Source organism: Chroicocephalus ridibundus, chromosome Z (assembly GCF_963924245.1).
Source record: "Chroicocephalus ridibundus chromosome Z, bChrRid1.1, whole genome shotgun sequence".
Taxonomy (NCBI): Eukaryota; Metazoa; Chordata; class Aves; order Charadriiformes; family Laridae; genus Chroicocephalus; species Chroicocephalus ridibundus.
The window spans coordinates 48,553,098-48,572,403 of NC_086316.1; the positions used below are offsets into that span (position 1 = coordinate 48,553,098).

The window sequence follows — 19,306 nt, forward strand, 5'->3', positions numbered from 1 at the left end:
ATATGGCCTGGAAGTGGAATTTTCAAGACAGACTTCTATATTGAGCTGAGGACTTCCTTTGGTTTTCTTTAATTTCCCAGAACCCCCAAGTTCCGACTGGAGTTTCAAGACACTATAAACCTCAAACTCTGCAAAAAAGTCAGAAAGATATGCCCTTTTGCCCTGTTTCAAATATGAATGATTAATGCTTATTAGTTGATTTCCACTCAAAAATCATAGTTCTTCTCACATATTTAGGTTAAAACTAAGATCAGATTTGATCAAAATGTAGTTCAAAACTGCCAAAGAGCTGGTAAGCACACGAACATTTTTGTTGAGCTTCACAACACTTTATCAGCCTCCTGTTGGCAGTTAAATTGGATTGCCCACTAAATGCCACTGATAAACAATCCTTGCATAAAAAGTCCTGATCTGTAACCTCATCTGTTGAATAAGTAACCTGTACCTGTGAAACACATCATCTGTTTGGTGCAATTGGGGATTTGTTACACTGGCACTTGCTTTAGGATTAGAGGCCCACATGTGCAGGCTGATTTTGGTGTTTCTGTTCCAAGTTAGTGGGATTACATGTATGAATTCATAATTTCATCAACTTTTTATTAATTTTTTATTTTGATTTAGTAAATATGTATCCGCATGGCATTCAAATGCAGCATAGTTTTGTTTTAATTGTTGCACATCCGAAATAGTTGTAACAAACAAAGAAAACCAAACCAAGAGGTACTGGTTAATATTTACCAAATTAAAGTGAGTATCAAGATACCTGTTTGTAATAGAGTTGTAGTAAATATGTTCAGATTGCATTTGTGTTAGGATTAAATAAATCTCTGAACTCAAGTTTTAGTTCAAGGCCAACTTGCTAAAAACTTGTATTTCTGAAGTTGGTTGCCATTTTACAAACTTGTATTTATGAAGTTTCTTGTTTAGATCATCATTGTCATACAGTTCATTGTGAATGTGTATGAGGGATATCGTGTCTGTAAGGGGAGGGATCATAACCTTCATTATGTTAAAAGAAAACATATTCCCACTGGTTTTACCACGCTGGCCATTTGCCTTTGCGTTTATCATTACAGTTGACTAATGCTTAAACCAGCCATACACCACAGACTGGGCCCTTAAATGACAGATCAGGCTGCAACCAAGGTGGGATTGGGTCATACCTCAGAGCAACACAAGTACTTGCTGTCTAGTGAGAGCAGCAATTTGTCAGGGCAAAGAGAGGCACCAGCACAGGGCTTGTGAAACAACCCTGGAACTCAGGGAGATTTTAACTCCAGAGGTATGGATGGATAGCACAAAGTTCCTGAAGTCATATGTGCAAAGGAAGCTGTGGCCCAGATTAATATCACTTAGTTAAAAGGGCAAAGGTCAGAGAGAATTTTTTCTTAATATCTTTGGGCAAACCTGGTGATTCATTCCTTATAATAAAGGAGCATTTTCTGTTATCTGGAACAAAACTGAAAAATAAAAAAATAAATAAAAAACCCCCACTAAAATTTTCTCCATAAAGCTGATGAGGAAGACAGGAAAATCTGAAAGAAACAGAGGTCCTCATCATGTAAAATTGTATGTGACAGGAAAAGTTTAAAAATACCTGGCTTTGCATGCAAATTAAATTTACTTTTGCACATGAGAGGATATAAAGGCCTCACTTTCAGGAAACCTATGGGGCCTTTGTGCTAAATAACCTCTGCAAAATCGTCTGTATACATGCCTTTGAGTGCGCTGTGCATCTGCAAATGCTTGCAGACACATAAATATGTATATATCTGTTGATTTATATTATTGGATTTCTATTTTATTACTGTGTTTGTCAGCCACTAAGAGACCATTTTGTTTACCACTTACAAAAGCCATTGCTCTAAAAGAATTTTGCAGGTAGAAATGCAGCTGTTGCCTACAAATGGTAGACCTTTTGCAGGACACACAAAAGTTAGAGGCCTGAAACAAATCTAAAGCCTGTCACAGAAAAACCACTACTAGTAGTACTACTACTACTAAAAGTCCATTATCTCAGACAAGCACATGACAACCTGTGATGCGATGGCCAGTGGAGAAACCTGTTAATTTATGTACCCCACCATCCACACTACATCTAGGTCTGGGAAGGTTCAGTAACATGTGCACCTGGAGGGTGGTGCTGTGTAAAACCATAGAGGCCCTTGAACATGCAAATATACCCACTTTCACCAGGAACCGATGAGCCATTCCAGCTCAGTGTTGCCTTATACATCCCCATACAAGCCTGCGGTATGTTTGGGATTTCTAAGAAGAATGAGAATCCTGTTTGCACACTGCACAGATGAGCCACGTGTGCCTCGCTAAGATTTCAGATGTCAGTCTGACTGCACACGCACTGTGTTTAGGTTCATGGAGGCTTGCTCTCCCCACCCTGTGGGACAGTTTGGACTCACTGGGTATGTCCATGGTGACTGTCTCTTACATGCAGTGTAAGACAAGTTCTTACATTACATCCAGCTTGTGGACAATGTGCTCTACAGCTGCACGTTGTGTGCAAGGTATGACATAGATGTGACGTAGATTTCCAGATGTACAGAATCACAGAATGGTAGGGGTTGGAAGGGACCTTCGGAGACCATCATCTAGGCCAACACCCCTGCCAAAAGCAGGTTCACCTAGAGCAGGTTGGACAGGAAGGCATCCAGGGAGGTTTTGAATGTCTCCAGAGAAGGAGAGTCCAGAACCTCTCTGGGCAGCCTGTTCCAGTGCTCTGTCACCCTCAAAGAAGTTTTTCCTCATATTCAGATGGAAATTCCTATGTTCCAGTTTGTGCCCATTGCCCTCTTTTCCTGTTGTTGGGCACCACTGAAAAGAGTCTGTCCCCATCCTCATGACACCCGCCCTTTAGATACTTATAAGCATTGATAAGATCCCCTCTCAGTCTTCTCTTCTCCGGGCTAAACAGTCCCAGGTCTCAACCTTTCCTTGTAAGAGAGATGCTCCAGCAGCTCCTGTGCCAACTGCTGTGCAGAAACTCCTCCAGTGGGACAGCCACAGGCCCCAACATCCCCAAAAAATCCAAATAATTAACAAATTCTCCAGCCAAAATTTCCAAGCTGAAAAAGAAAATGAATGTATGGGAGCCCACATCAACATGTCTGACCTGATGAAGGAGCAAAGGTGGCCAGCAGGAAATCAGTTTGGATGCACCTACCACCATCCAGTGTTAAGATGCAGAAATGGGAGACATTTCTGTCAAGGAAAATGAACTAGATCCCCTCGGTTTTGTTTGCGCTGATCTCAGGGGTGAACTTAGTACACAACATACTGATACGTCCTAGTTACTCTTACAAGCACACTTAAAAACAGGAGTAGTAAATGCATTTTGTAGTAAATGAGGCATTTTATTCACTTGTTGGTCTATAAAAAAATGGGTAACTCATGTTTAGCTCTTCATAAAAAGAATTAGTAATAATTTATAAGACGGTTATAGATTATTTATAAATATACTCACAGTATAAAATATTCATGTTTTTCCAAGAACTGGGAAAACAAAGTAGGGCTTCTGCAAAGCATGGTAGATTTTTTTAAAATCCCTTTTCACACAGCACAGGCATTATGCAGTTTTCCTTGCTTCCATTTCCAAATTCATTCATTTCTTCCAGTTTATTGTTTAAACTTACATATTCATGCACTACCGCTGTGTGAAGGGGAAAATGGGATTATTTTTCTGTATAAACATGAAGACCTACAAGTTGCCACTGATGCACATTAGGACAAATGTTCTGCTGTATGTCCTTCCTGGAATCACAATTGCCGGAAAGTCTCTCACTGACTCTGTTGCTGGCCACAAAGGCAATAACACAGTAATGGAGCTTTAGGTTGAGTGTATAAATCTTTTGTATGATATTGCGGTCTAATTTACGATATTGCGGTCTAATTTACAATATTGCACCAATAATATCCACAATAGGTGACAGTGTGAAACACTTATCAATCTAGTCTACCCTGCAAAAATCTATGCTTATTGAAATGCTCCAAATACAAGTTATTGTTTTAGAAATTAAGATAGTGATGAGCCTTAGAAAACTTATTTAAACTCCTGGGTCTTTGATAATATTTCTTCTTCTCTTTGGATGAATCATTATATAAAATGAAAATAAAGCCACTATTTTGCCTGTATTCTATCAATTAAGTCATGAGAGACTTTCTGCATTTATAGCAGGAATGATAAGATTTCAGTATGTGAGATGGAGACCTTATTAAATGAGAAATAGTAATATGCAAGTTTGTGTGAGGTCTTTTACGTGTACCCGCTCTTGAATACAAGCTGCATATTTCCTTTGAATACCTGAGGAAAAAAAATATCTCTGGCTTACAAACTATTTTCAATAACACAGAATAAAAATTCTGAGACCATTCTTAAGTAGGGAAACCTTTGATTTGGGATCAGACCTTTACCATCTTGAAACATAAGCGTAGTTAACCAAGAGAGAAACCTCACAGTGGTAACACAATACCAATACCATTCCCAGCTATTCTCAAGTCTGCAGATATACTTCGAGACAAGAAGGTTCCTCTATATACCAAAAGGAAAAGGAAAAAGATTTGCTGAAACCAAAGCTCATCCTAGAAATGCTGAAAAAAAAACAAAACCAAAAAAACTGAGTAATTTAAAAATAAATCATCCATGTAACTGTCTGATGGGTGGAAAACACCATAATTTTTCAGATATTTTAAAATCATTCACTTGAACTTAAAAGAGGATGAGTCTTCCTCTACAAAGGATGTAGAAAAAGCTGTGCTCAGTTTCAGAATGGACAATATTTCAGTGGAGTACATTACTGCGACTCTCCTTCCAGTTAATAAAATGTGAAATAAACAATTTCTAAGGTTGTATACTTAAAGAGGACTTAGTGAAAACAGCAACATAGTTGGAGATAGCCCTGCAAGATGATTGCTATCCTTAGTTTTGCCCATACTAGGGCAATTTTGTACTAAATTCCACTGAAAAACAGGAACGTAAAACTTCTTACTTGTTGATTTATTGGACTGTCCATTTTAATACTTGGCACAAAGTTCCTGCCTTCTGGATGCATGATAGGAGACAGCAACCCCAGTAATGTAGTCCAGTTTTTCATCAGCATGGTTTTATCTTGGCATTGCCTCATTTCTGACAATGTCAACTCTGCAAGAAACTCTTCTTGTAATGATGATGTCCTTGGCTTTGTAAGGAATGTATTACCTTCAGATTTGGCATCTCGCTTCCCATCCTGACATTCTCCTTCTGAATGAAGTGGCTGAAACAAGAGGCTCTCTGTGGGTATATCAGGCACTTCCACTTCTTTGCAGACTATTGTGTAATGTGCATGCACAAGCTGAAATAGTGCTCTTGCAGAGAATTCCTGACTCTTGCATACAAGGAAAAATATTCTGATTAGTAGTTAAAGAGAAGTTCATCAGCTACCTTCTTCCCAAAGTCAGAGGTTCGGTCTATTGGCATCACATGCCAACATTTTTCAAATTGGTCCGGTGTTACAGTAAGACAAGGCATGGTCAGTTCTCGATACCATAGATGCAAAATTTTTAGCAAATGCTATATTAATATCTAATCAGGAATGGGCAATCAATATTTCCTACCCACTGAAATTTTTCTAAAGATTGCATTCATTTCCAAATTCCTAGTATTTAGTGGCAAAGATGCATCCAGGATTTTTGGTATCAAACCATGTAAAAGTTTAATTCAAATCTGCTCTGTGTGTTGCCTCAGAGTTATTGAGAAGCATATTTCTTTGGTATTAGCAGCTAAGCTTCTATTCTGAAGCAAATATAATGTCACAAATAGTTTAAAAGTGGTTGAGAACATCGTAGAAAACTGGGAATGTGATAATTCCCACTTACCTTCTTTTTCAAATTTTAAGTTACTCAAGCAGATGTGACTTTTTTCTCCCATGTCTATGGACTGTCTTTCACACACTGTGGATACCATCACTGCTTAGAAATCAATCATGATAAATCTCATAACATTAGGATTCAGACAGCAGTAGTCTAGAGAGCTTTCCTGAAAGCCAGAAGTGGTTATACTCTGAAGATACGTCAACAATGTGTTATTAACTGATTTTAAAATGTTATATCTAAATCCAGAAATGTACTTTCTAATTTTCCCTCCAAACTAAGGAAAGAATATATTTTTCCAAACCAAAACTTCTTATGGAGAGCAATGAAAATTACAAAGAAAAAAAATTCGATTTCGTGAAACTCAGGGAGGATTTCTAAAAGGAAAATGAGATTTGGAAATCAACTTTGTGTTTCAAATCTTTGCTGTTTCACAAAGAAATCTACCAGAATAATTGAAAGATTTGCGTTTTAATCTGGAACGTAATCATATAAAAACCTCAAAGCTACGAAGTTTCATTGAAGGGTGGATTTGGAGTGCAGTTGTTTTGCTTTACTAGCCTCAAATTAGAGGGTTGTTTTCATGCTGGATGTGTTTCTGCAGGATCAGGGAAGAGAAAAAATGCCATCTGATTATTCACAGTGAAACACAACTGGAACACTTGCAGAGAACTGTTATATGCCATGCAACTGTTGTGACTATAGCAGTAAAGCAAATTAAAAAAAAAAAAAAAAAGCAAGAGGTGGCCAACTCATTGACCCCAAAAGGCAAAAATAGTTCAGCTGTATGGACTAACCATCACTGTTTATATTATTAGAATTATGTAGCTGATCAATATCCAGCAGAATACACTGAGACTGAACAAACTTCCAGTAGACTGAAGCAACCTGCTTTTAGGAACAGTTTGAGATACATAAGGTGACTGCATCTGTAATGATTATTGAGCATCACTCCAAACTCAGAAAGTTTTTCCCTTTTAGTCTTACTACAAGGCTGTGAAGATTTGACACCTCTGATAGACAGAAATCTTCTGAACTCCATCTCAAACTATTAATGGCCAATGTGCTGTATGTCATGGGGATATTCAGATGTATTGTCTTTCACTCTTCAACTTCCTAATGAAGATGAGCCAAACTCATCTAAATCTTGTCTCATAAGATGGTGTCTTTATTCCCCATATACTCCTTTTGGCTTTTTCCTCAATTTTTTTTCCTGTTTGTTCTTTTTGAACATGGGTGAGCATAGCTACAGACAATATTTTGTGTGGAATTTCATGAGCGACTTGCACAATGGGGTTGATGTGCCCCTATTTCCTGCTGAAAATGCTTTGTTTTGTGTATTGCAAGATCATACCTGCTGTCCCATGGTCTCCTGGGATCAGCTGGATTACACCTTTCTCTTTTCTAGTATTTCTCCTGATGAGTTCCCAGTTTACAGTAGAATTTATTAATCCCCAAGTAAATGACTTTGCATTTTGCACTGTGAACTTTCTCCATTTCTATTGCTCAATCCTTAATGTCATCCAGACCTGATTTGACTCATTACTGAGAATACTTCTTAATACTATCTTATTAGCAGATGTCAGTACCAGTTCTACTTCTTTTTTTGAGGTCATTAATAATTATCATAGGATCAGGGTAAGTTCTTCAAGAAAATACATTAGTACTACAGTTCCAAATACAACTCTACCCATTAGTTAATTATATACTTTCAAATCCGTGCACTTATATTCAGCTTTGCTAACAATTTCATATATAGCATTATAGCAAGTACTTCACAAAAGACAACCTTTGGTAAACGTTCAGATCAGGCTTTTAAATACAGCACTGGGGTGGGGGTTTTTTGTCCATAAGGAAATAAAATGGGCCCTAACAGTCAGTTTCCAGAGGAAAATACTACCCTGCGGAAAAGGAATGCTGATGTAAGATTTCAGTGAGTTGTGGGCCTCCTACTCAGAGTTCATGGTAGATCTGCTCTCTGTGATCAGTCTTTTGAGCAAGGAGGACTGAAACAAGAACAGTGAAGGGAAATACTTATTCAGCTACCAAGAACGTTTCTCTTAAACTACCAGCAGAACTAAAAATGCTAGAAGCATTGGCTATACGATGTGGTGTAAAGAAAAGCTACAGAAGAAGCAGCAAGTACCGATAGAAGGTTCAGAAAACTTGGTAACATTACTTTAGCCAGACCACTAGAAATTAAATTATAAAATATTTCCCTCCAATTCTGTATTAAAATTTTAACTGAAGAGAGTCTCTCATCAGCCACCATGTGATTAGGTTGGGAATTATTACAAAGAAAAATGTTCTGCACCAAGAATTTCATTTTTATTCGTCTTCTCATAGCAATTGTCTTACAAAAAAAAATAACTCTTGTACTAGACATAACTAAAACCATTTCTTTTGTCACCTAGTAGCAAAGGAAAGCCTGGGCAGACATATGACATGAGGGTCTCTGCTGCGTGCTTAACTACAGACAGGTGTATCATAATACATCTCTTGTTATGGGAATCAAATCATATTGCTTACAAAATTCTCAGAAAAAAATGGGGGGTTATTGCACTTTTAAGGGATGCAATTTTAAGCATGATTAAAAGAATATGCATAAACCTCAAATTTGCCAAATAAAATTCCTCTTTAATTTAAATGTCTTAAAGTTAATGGAAGCACATGTGGGACAGAGTAACCCATCAGACTTAAAATTCACTCTTCTTAAGCAAGAGTGAATTCCTTTTTTATTTAACTCTGTTCCCCAAAACAGCTTTTCCACTAAAGCCTTTGGAAAGAACTTAAGCACAAAAAGTACTTAAGGATTAGGCAGAACAGCAATTCAGTGAAGTCCTTAACATTAATTTAAAAAAATAACCAGTGAGCTCTGTGCGAATCATTCTGTTAACCACCTTGTTACATTCTACCCTTCTTACTCTCTTTCATTATCCTGGATTTTATAACTCTGTTTATAGTTTTCTTAACATAAATAAACACCTCACGCTTTACTTAAGTTATATGATGAAGAGCCACAAACTGACAGTACATATAGCCATAACAAAGCATGCTGAGAGTCTCTCCAGGAGACACAATGTTTGTTAATAAAGTGGTTCAGGAGTGCTTATAATATTTTGCTGTTTTATATAAGAATTGAGTATTTTTCTTTTTTTAAAGAACAGTTCATTTTTTGACAGTAACTCAAATCCTTAAAAATTTTTGTGGCTATCAAAAATCACTTGATTTGTGAGTGTTTCTAGAGGGTCTAACAAGATGTAATGTTCTAGTCCATTTGCTTCTGTGGGCAGCACTCCTTCTAAATGGAAACCTGATGCAGTCACATTAAAACTTGTTGTTGCCTGGCCTCATGCAGTTTTTCCCAACCCAACAGTTAAAAATTTGGGGCACTCTTTTTGTTTTTCAGTGAAACATCAAAATTTTGTGCAGAATACCTATAGTTTTTCTTAAGAAAAGCTAGTTTAAAAGGAAGAGTCTTTCTGTTGACAAAAAAAAAAAAATGCTAATAGAAAATGTTTAACTAGTTCTACTGCCTGAGTCCTTTTGAATGTCCCAAGTCTCAACTGTCCAAGAAGTGACAAGCATTTTCAGTCATGTTAACACCAGCCTGGTGTCAGATTGCCTTTCTCTAAATCCATAAGACTTTCCTGGCAAAGTCTAAGCTGCAACTTTTGCAGAGGACTCCCATCAAATTATACCACAAGTATTGAAAATGAAGACATCTCTCCCCTGATTCAGCGCTAGTTCAGCTCTCTGGAGCAATATTCCCTCTGTGGGGCCTGCAAATCAAGGAATATTCTGCAAAATTGGGAGAGAATTCAGAGAAAAACTGTCAGATGGTCTAGAATTGGAAAACAAGTATTGCGTTGACTTGTAACAGAATATGTTTCATTTATCAAAGAGAAGATTACAGGGCTATCCAGCTGCAACCTTAAAATGCACCTAATACAGCAACAAAAAAATCATAGAAGGGATTTTTAAAAAGCAAGGAAAGCTACTGGAAGACTCAATGATTGGAAACTGACACCATGCAAAATCTAGATTACAAGCAAGCTACAAAGTCATGACTCTGAACATGTTAGGAAGAATTGTGGTAGCTTCTCTATGCTTTCAAACCAAGATTTGATATTTTACAAAAGACTCATGATCTAATTCAACCATAAACATGGTACTTGAAACAGAAGATAATTCTAGAAAATCCTGTTTTATGCAGTGGAACCAATGAGATGACTACACTGCTCCCTTCTGTCACTAAAATCTATGATTTTCCAAATGCCATTTTCTCTGACATAACACCGTACAGTCACAATGCAGCAACTTCAATCTGATTTTTCTTTTTCTGTCTTCTGTTATTTTTATTTGTTTTGCTGGATTTGCATTTTTTTCTTCCTTTTCTTTTTTGTTTGGGTTTTTTGTTTGTTTCTGTCTTTTACTCCAGGAATTGGTCAAGGGGTCCCAGTGGTGGCCCTCATTGTGGAAGGAGGTCCCAATGTTATCTCCATCGTTCTGGAGTACCTGCGAGACACTCCTCCTGTTCCTGTTGTGATATGCGATGGCAGCGGCCGGGCATCTGACATTCTTGCCTTTGGTCATAAATACTCTGAAGAAGGAGGGTAAGTAATTTCCTAGGGTGTTCCTTCTCCACCCACAGGTTCAATTTGGGGGTAAGATACAGCCCAGGAAGTTATTAGCAATATAGTTCAAAAACAATACCTTCCTCACATGGCTGTTTCCATCATCAATACGGGTGAAATACTGAAGGTATCCAAAACAAACAAACAAACAAAAAAAAAAAAGAGAGCACTTAAAGCAACAGTAAGGAAAGTTTACAGAATAAAACACAGGAGTAGAAACTGAGTCAAAGTTACTTGCTATGAGGTGTAACACATTAACAAGTACAGCATATGGTGTCTTGCAGTTGCAGGTCAAGGGATTCAGTCCAATGGCACAAGGAATTATTTTCACTGGCTTAGATATGTCATGTCACTCTAATATAGTAGACTGCTGTCTTCAGGTTTCATTCAGCCCTACATGTCCATATGAGTTAGTTTGTATTTGCCTTGCCTTTTGGGCATGATTCTCCACTTACCTGTATTCACACACGACTGCTTTTGCACTTGTCTGCATTTGTACAGCCCCACCTTTCTTTGCAGACACCAAGTGAGGCAAGGTTGATATGTAGCTTTTATTATAGAAGATTCAAGTGTTGTTTTTGTTGAATCGGGCTGCAAGCATGCATTGCAAGTTTGAGAATGCATATTATTACCGAATGCCCAAATCTTCAATATTCTTTGTTCTTCTCCTCCACCCCCAAAAAATACATAAGCAACCATAGAATCACAGAACAGTTGAGGTTGGAAGGGACCTCTTGAGTTCATCTAGTCCAACACCCCTGCTCAAGCAGGGCAACCTAGAGCCAGTTGCCCAGGACCATGTCCAGTTGGCTTTGAATATCTCCAGGAATGGAGACTTCACAACCTCTCCAGGCAACCTGTGTCACTGCTCAGTTACCCACACAGTAAAAAAAAAAAAAAAAAAAAATATATATATATATTATTTCCTGATGTTCAGACCATCTCCCTCAACCTGCTGGCAACACTCCTCTTAACTCAGCCCAGGATACCTTAGCCGCCTGTTGTTGCAATAGCACATTGCTGGCTCATGTTCAACTTGGTGTCCACTAGGACCCCCTGGTCATTTTATGCCCAACTGCTTTCCTGCTGGAAGGCCCTCAGCATGTACTGGTACATGGGGTTGTTCTAGCCAATGTGAAGGACTTCGCATTTCACCTTGTTGAACTTTATGAGGTTCCTGTCAGCCCATTTCTCCATCCTGTCAAAGTTCGTCTCCCAGAGGGCAGTACAACCCTCTGGCATGACAGCTACTCCTCCAAGTTTTATATCATCAGCAAACTCGCAGAGGGTATACTCAGCCTCATCATTCAGGTCATTAATGAGAACGTTGAGGAGGATTGGACCCAGTATTGGTCCCTGGAATACACCACTAGTTGCTGGCCTCCAACTAGACTTCATACCACTGATCACCACCCTTTGGGCCCAGCCATTCAGTCAGTTTTCAATTCACTGTCTGCTTCTCCAGCTCATACTTCAGCTGCTTTTCTATGATGATCTTCCGGGAGACAGTGTCAAAGGCCTTACTGAAGTCTTCGTAGACAATATCCTCTGCTTGACCTTGATCTACCAAACCTGTCGTTCCATCACAGAAGGTGATCATGTTGTCAAGCATGACCTCCTCTTGGTGAATCCATGATGACTACTATTGATCATCTTCATGTCTTTCATGTGCCTTGATATGGTTTTCTGGATTAGCTGCTCTCCATCACCTCCCCAGGGATTAAGGGAAAGCTCACCATCCGGGGTCCTCCTTCTTGCTCTTCTTGAAGATAGGAATTTAGCATTGTTTTTCTCTAGTTCTCAGGCGATCCTTGCAGTTGTCATGATTGTTCAAAGATTATGGGGCGGCCTTGCAATGACATCAGCCAGCTTCCTCGGCGTTTGTGAGTGCATACCATGAGGGTGCATGGATTTATGTGTGTCCAGTTTCACTGACCTGATCCTCTCCCACAACAGGTATGGCTTCCTTCCTCCAGACTTGCCTCCCTGGTCTCTGGGATTGAAGGCAGCACTCACTACTTCAGCCTTTTCCATGACCCTGGCCACCACATCCCCTGCCCCATTCATTGAGCTTGGAGGAGGTGATACTTGAATATTAACTGGCTTTATCAGGCCCCTCTTCCCTCTGGGTCTTATCCCATAGGACTCTTCCAAGCAGATCTCCAAAGAGGCCAAAGTCTGCTCTCCTCAAGTCCAGGGTTGTGAGCTTGCTTTTTTCCCCTCTTCCTCATCTCAGAATCCTGAACTTCACCATCTCATGGTCACCGCAGTCAAGGCTACCTTTGATCTTCACATCCCCACTGAGTCCCTCTTTGTTAGTGAGTATGAGGTCCAGCAGAGCACCTCTTTTCATTGGGTGCTCTATTGCTTGGGTCAGGATGTTCTTGTACATGCACTCCAGGAACCTCCAGGATTGCTTATGCCTTGCTGTGTTGTCCCTCCATCAGATATTGCTGTGGTTAAAATTCCCCATAAGGGTAAGGACCTGTGAACACGAGGCTGCTCCTAGCTGTCTGTAGAGGGCCTCATCCACTTGCTTTTCCTGGTTATGCAGCCTATAGCAGATATCCACTACAACGTCACCCTTACCTGTCTTCTTTTTAATCCTCTATGGATTTATAATCCACCCCCAGGCAGAACTTCATGCATTCCAGCTATTTCCAGTAAAGGGCAACTTCAACTCCTCATCCTCCCAGGCTGTCTTTTCCTAAGAGCTTGTACCCCTCCACTGCAATACCTCCAGTCAGGAGAGCCATCCCTCCATGTCTCTATGATCCCAAGAAGATCATAGCCCTGCAACTACACACAAATCTAACTCATTATGTTTATTCCCCATACTGTGCACATCAGTATACAGGCACTTTAGAGAGGCACCCCAGCATACTGATTTCCCAGAAAGGGCTTTGGGGATTTCTCCATAATCACAGAATCATGGAATCTTCATGGTTGGAAAGGACCCTTAAGATCATTGAGTCCAACCAAACAACCTACAGTCTCTGCCACTAGAGCATGCCCTGAAGTACATATAGACATTTCTTAAACACCTCTAGGGATGGTGACTCAACCACCTCCCTGGGCAGGCTGTTCCAGTGCCTGAACACTCTTTCAGTAAAGTAATTCCTCCTAATATCTAATCTAAACCTCCCCTGCCACAACTTCAGACCATTTCCTCTGATCCTGTCATTATTTACTCGGGAGAGGAGGCCACCACCCACCTCTCTACAACCTCCTTTCAGGTAGTTGTAGAGGGCAATGAGGTCTCCCCTCAGTCTTCTCTTCTTCAAGCTAAACATGCCCAGCTCCCTCAAAGAATCATAGAATCATTTAGGTTGGAAAAGACCCTTGGGATCATCGAGTCCAACCATCAACTCCACTCTACGAAGTTCTCCCTTACACCATATCGCTTAACACCACATCTAAACGAGTCTTAAACACATTCAGGGATGGTGACTCCACCACCTCCCTGGGCAGCCTATTCCAGTGTCTGACCACTCTTTCTGTGAGGAATTTTTTCCTAATGTCCAGCCTAAACCTACCCTGCTGTAACTTGAACCCATTCCTTCTTGTTCTATCGCTAATTACCTGTGAGAAGAGACCAGCACCAACCTCTCTACAATGTCCTTTCAAGTAGTTGTAGAGAGTGATGAGGTCTCCCCTCAGCCTCCTCTTCCTCAAACTAAACAGTCCCAGTTCCTTCAATCGCTCCTCATAAGATTTATTCTCCAGGCCCTTCACCAGCTTCGTTGCCCTCCTCTGTGCTCGCTCCAGCACCTCAATATCTCTCCCATATTGAGGTGCCCAGAACTGGACACAATACTCAAGGTGGGGCCTCACCAGTGCTGAGTCCAGGGGGACAATCACCTCCCTACTTCTGCTGGTCACACTATTTCTAGTACAAGCCAGGATGGCATTGGCCCTCTTGGCCACCTGGGCACACTGCTGGGTCATGTTCAGCTGCTTGTCAATTAGAACCCCCAGGTCCTTTTCTGCCAGGCAGCTCTCCAGTCACACTTCCCCAAGCCTGTAGCGATGCATGGGCTTGTTGTGGCCCAAGTGCAGGACCCAGCACTTGGCCTTGTTGAAGCACATTCCATTAGCATTGGCCCATCGGTCCAATCTATCCAAGTCTCTCCGTAGAGCCTCCCTATCCTCATGTAGACCAACACTCCTGCTTAGCTTCGTGTCATCTGCAAACTTGCTGATGATACACTCTATGTCCTTATCAAGGTCATCAATAAAGACATTAAACAGAAGTGGTCCCAACACCGAGCCCTGAGGGACACCACTTGTGACCTGCCACCAGCTGGATTTAACTCCATTAACCACCACTCTTTGCGACCACCCAGACAGCCAGTGCTTGATCCAGCAGATCATATGCTTATCCAGGCCATGAGCAGCCAGTTTTCCATGAGAATTCTATGGAGGACAGTGTCAAATGCTTTTCGAAAGTCTAGGTAGACAATGTTCACAGCCTTTCCCTCGTCCAATAATTGGGTCATCCTGTCATAGAAGGAGATCAGGTTCATCAGGCAGGACCTGTCTTTCATAAACCCATGCTGACTAGGCCTGATCCCCTGCTTGTCCATTATATGACTTGTAATGGCACTCAAGATGATCTGCTCCATGACCTTCCCTGCTACCAAGGTCAGACTGACAGGCCTATAGTTTCCTGGATCCTCCTTTCTGCCTTTTTTGTAAATGGGTGCTACATTGGCTACCCTCCCCAGTTAGCCATGACTTGAGGTAAATAATCGAAAGTGGCTTGGCAAGCACGTCTGCCAACTCTTTCAACACTCTTGGATGTAACCCATCCGGTCCCATAGACTTGTGCGCATCCAAGCGGTGTAGCAGGTCACTGATCACTTCCTCTTTAATTGTGATGACCTCGTTCAGCTTCCCCTCCCTGTCTCCTAGCTCACAAGGCTGGGTGTCCAGGGGACAGCTAGTTCCACTGCTAAAAACTGAGGCAAAGTAGACATTGAGCACCTCAGCCTTTTCCTCATCCTTTGTGACTATGTTTCCCTCTGCATCCAATAAGGGAGGGAGATTTTCCCTAATCCTCCTTTTGTTGTTAATGAATTTATAGAAACATTTTTTGTTACCCGTAACTGCTGTAGCTAGGTTGAGCTCTAGGTGCGCTTTGGCTCTCTTGATTTTCTCCCTGCATAGCTTCGCTATATCCTTATAGTCTTCATGAGAGACCTGCCCCCTCTTCCAGAGGTCATAGACTCTCCTTTTGTTCTTGAGGTCCAGCCAAAGGTTCCTATTTAGCCCGGCCGGTCTCCTTCCCCACCTACTTGTTTTTCGGCACACGGGGACAGCGTCCTCCTGTGCCTTTAAGACTTCTCTTCTGAAGTACGTCCATCCTTCCTGGGCTCCTATGTCCTTCAGGGCAGCCTCCCAAGGGATTTTGTCCAGCAGTCTTCTGAACGGGTCGAAGTTTGCCCTCCAGAAGTCTAAGGTGGCAGTTTTACTAACCCCTCTCCTTGTTTCTCCAAGAATCAGAAATTCGATCATCTCATGATCCCTGTGCCCTAGACGGCCACCAACCTTTACTTCCCCAACAAGTTCTTCCCTGTTCACAAGAAGCAGGTCCAGGAGGGCACCTTCCCTCATTGGCTCACTTACTAGCTGTGTGAGGAAGTTATCTTCCACACATTCCAGGAACCTCCTGGATTGTTCCCTCTCTGCTGGGTTGTATTCCCAGCAGATATCCGGGAGGTTAAAGTCCCCCAGAAGAACAACAGCAAGTGACCACGAGATTTCCCCCAGCTGCTTATAGAAAGCTTCATCCACCTCACTGCTTTGGTTGGGAGGTCTATAGCAGACTCCCACAGCAATATCAGCTTTATCGGCCCTTAACCTAATCCAAACACTCTCCACCCCATCATCAGTATACTTGATTTCCAAGCTCTCATAGCATTTTCTAACATACAGGGCCACTCCACCGCCTCTCCTTTCCTGTCTGTCCCTCTTGAAGATCTTGTAGCCATCGATTGTGGCACTCCAGTCGTGTGAGGCATCCCACCACGTTTCCGTGATAGCCACTATGTCATAGTTCCTGGTGCATCATGGCTTCAAGCTCCCCCTGTTTGTTGCGCATACTGCGTGCATTGGTATAGATGCACTTCAGATGTGCTAACGATTCCTACACCTTTTTGTGAGTGTGGGCCCCGTTTCCTACCAGACACCTCTCAGGTGCTTCCATGATTTCTAAACATCTATCCCTTCTCTCAAATGAAATGGCAAAGCGAGAGTCCTCGCTAGTCCACCATCCTTCAAGCCCTGGCATGCCTCCCTTGGGTTTATTCCTGACGGGTGCAGTTATTTCCCCTTCCCCCCTCATATCTAGTTTAAAGCCCTGTCAGTGAGCCTTGCTAACTCCTGCCCCAGAATTCTTTTCCCCTTCTGGGACAGGTGCATCCCACCTGCCACCAGCTGGTCAGATGACTCATATAGCAGCCTACGATCAAAAAACCCAAAGCCCTGCCGATAAGACCAGTCCCAGAGCCACAAGTTGACCTGATGCCTTTTCGTGTTAATTTCTTCATTTGTGATTGCCACCGAAGGGATAGAGGAGAATACAACTTGTGTTCTTGACCCCTTAAGCTGCCGCCCCAAGGCTCTAAAGTCTGTTTTAAACGATTTTGGGCTCCTTCTACCCACTTCATCACTACCCATCTGAAATACTAAGAGGGGGTAATAGTCAGAGGAGTTTACTAGGGCCGGAAGTTTGTCCAACACATCCCTGACCCGTGCCCCAGGGAGGCAGCAGACTTCCCTGTGAAGTGGGTCAGGATGGCATATTGGCCCCTCTGCCCCCCTCAGTAGAGAGTCACCCACAACAATGGCCCGTCTGCTTTTCCTTTTGGAGCCAGCTGTGATGCTGGGTCCATGGTGACTTCGTTTTTCTGACATTTCTGGCCTGGGCATATCATCCCCCTCTCCAACAGCCAGTTCCTCCTGCAGGGCTTCATATCTGTTCTGCAAGGGTAACTGGGAAGGTGGGAGGGGCCGGGAGGGGATTCTCCTGCTTCCCTGAGCAGGGACCTGTTTCCATTCCCCCTCTTCTCTGCGATCCCCTCCTATCGCCTGGTGACGAGAGGGGAGGGGGTCCTCTGACTTGTGTGGGGCCTCACCCTGTTCCCTTTCTCTCAGGGAGTGGGTCCACCAGTCACTCTCCCTCTCACATTCCCTGATACTCCTCAGCCTCTCCACTTCGTCCTTCAGCTCAGCCACCAGAATGAGCAGATCATTTACCTGTTCACATCTGACACAGGTGTTGTCTCCGCTGCCCTCCATCACAAGTGCCAGGCTCCGGCACTCTCTGCAGCCAGAGGCCTGGACGCCCAATGGTGCCCTGTAGGCACTTCCTTGCTGAAATAAAAATGTTGGAGATGGGCCTGCTCTCACCCTTTGCCTTCTCCAGAGGTTGCACTTATATTAATGCTATGTGTGGGCACTGCCTGCATCCCTATTGCAATTGGGGTCCAAGGTTCTTCAAGCTGTTGCATCTCAGAGAAGACCCCGTACATCCTCTTTTCATCTTCTCTGATGCTGCGTAGTTTGCTCACTTCCTTCCATAATTCCTGTGCTTGGTGGCAAAGCTCCTCCAAGACAGCAGACCTACAGGAAAGAAGGCCATCTCTCCTGGCAAAGACCCTGCAGCCTGTGACTTTGAGAGATGCATCCATCACCCAGAAGTCCATCTGCATCAAGGCCTCTTCTATGGCAGAGGCAGCTACTCCAGCATCTGACAGGAAAATTACCTTGTGGCATGTCACCACCATACCTGAAACTATTTACACCAGAGCAAATTCATCTGAGACCCCCTTCTTGCACAAGCAGCTGCATCTGTTAACTGTACTCTTGGCCTGGTTCTTACATGCGCCTCTCCCAAACACAGGTTCCCAAAATGGGTGCCTGACCCTCTCTAATAAGGGGTCAGTTGCAAATAAGGCTACAGGCACCCTGGGTCAAGGGCTCCTCATCATGTTCATTAGAAAATGCTGGAGATTTCTCAGGCCCACACCCTTGCGGCTGCTCTTACTTTGTCCTTACCTGGCAGTAGCAGCAGGCATCCTCAGAGGCTTTCCAGGTGTTCCAAATGATCATGGACCTTGTTGCCAGATGCTCCCAAAGCAGAACCCAGAGTCTGCTGCTCAGAGTAGGAAATAATGAATAAGGGAGAATATAATAATTTAAGAACAAAACATAAAAGTGGAACAAAAACCCCCTCAGATTCTTCTAACTAAGAGCTATTTCATGCTTTTCATCTAAGTAGCTGCAGTAATCTTCTGGTCAGGATTCACTGGGGACTCATTTTTGTGTGTTAGAATATATGAAGATATGTATTCACACCTACAACAGAGTCATGCAAACAATAAAACATAAATCCATAAACACTGAGCTGCTCTAGACCAAGCACTACTATGTTTTTTAAAAATAAGTGTGATCATGAACTTACTCAACCTAAGACTCCTACTGGGAATAAGGATTTCCAAAAATATTTAAAGCCATTTTATATTCAGGTTCATGCATAGTCAAGTGCTGCATCTGGGGTAGATCTGAATATGACAGGTTTCATCTGAATCTTTGAGAAGTTGTTTCTCTGTTTTCAGTATCCTCCCTGTTAATACAGTTAACACTCTTAAACATGTTTTATTCCTTTGTTTGATGTGTGGCTATACAGTTTTCATCTACCTTATCTGTGTTCTGATGTCATCGTGAAAAAGAACATAGCAAGAACAGAATGAATGCAACTTATTTCAATATATAAAGGGGACTTAGAAGAAAGATGGAGACTTTTT

The 19,306-nt window shown here is 42.0% G+C and overlaps 1 protein-coding gene across 8 annotated transcripts in view; it reads left to right on the top strand.

The window, feature by feature from the left end:
• TRPM3 (transient receptor potential cation channel subfamily M member 3) overlaps positions 1 to 19,306 on the top strand; it is a 449,063-nt gene that overhangs the window by 333,792 nt on the left and 95,965 nt on the right. For all 8 annotated transcript variants that reach the window (XM_063319668.1, XM_063319666.1, XM_063319671.1 and 5 more), the window contains one exon: positions 10,301 to 10,475. In XM_063319668.1, the coding sequence (XP_063175738.1) occupies positions 10,301 to 10,475 (175 nt within the window). The remainder of the gene's footprint in view (positions 1 to 10,300; positions 10,476 to 19,306) is intronic.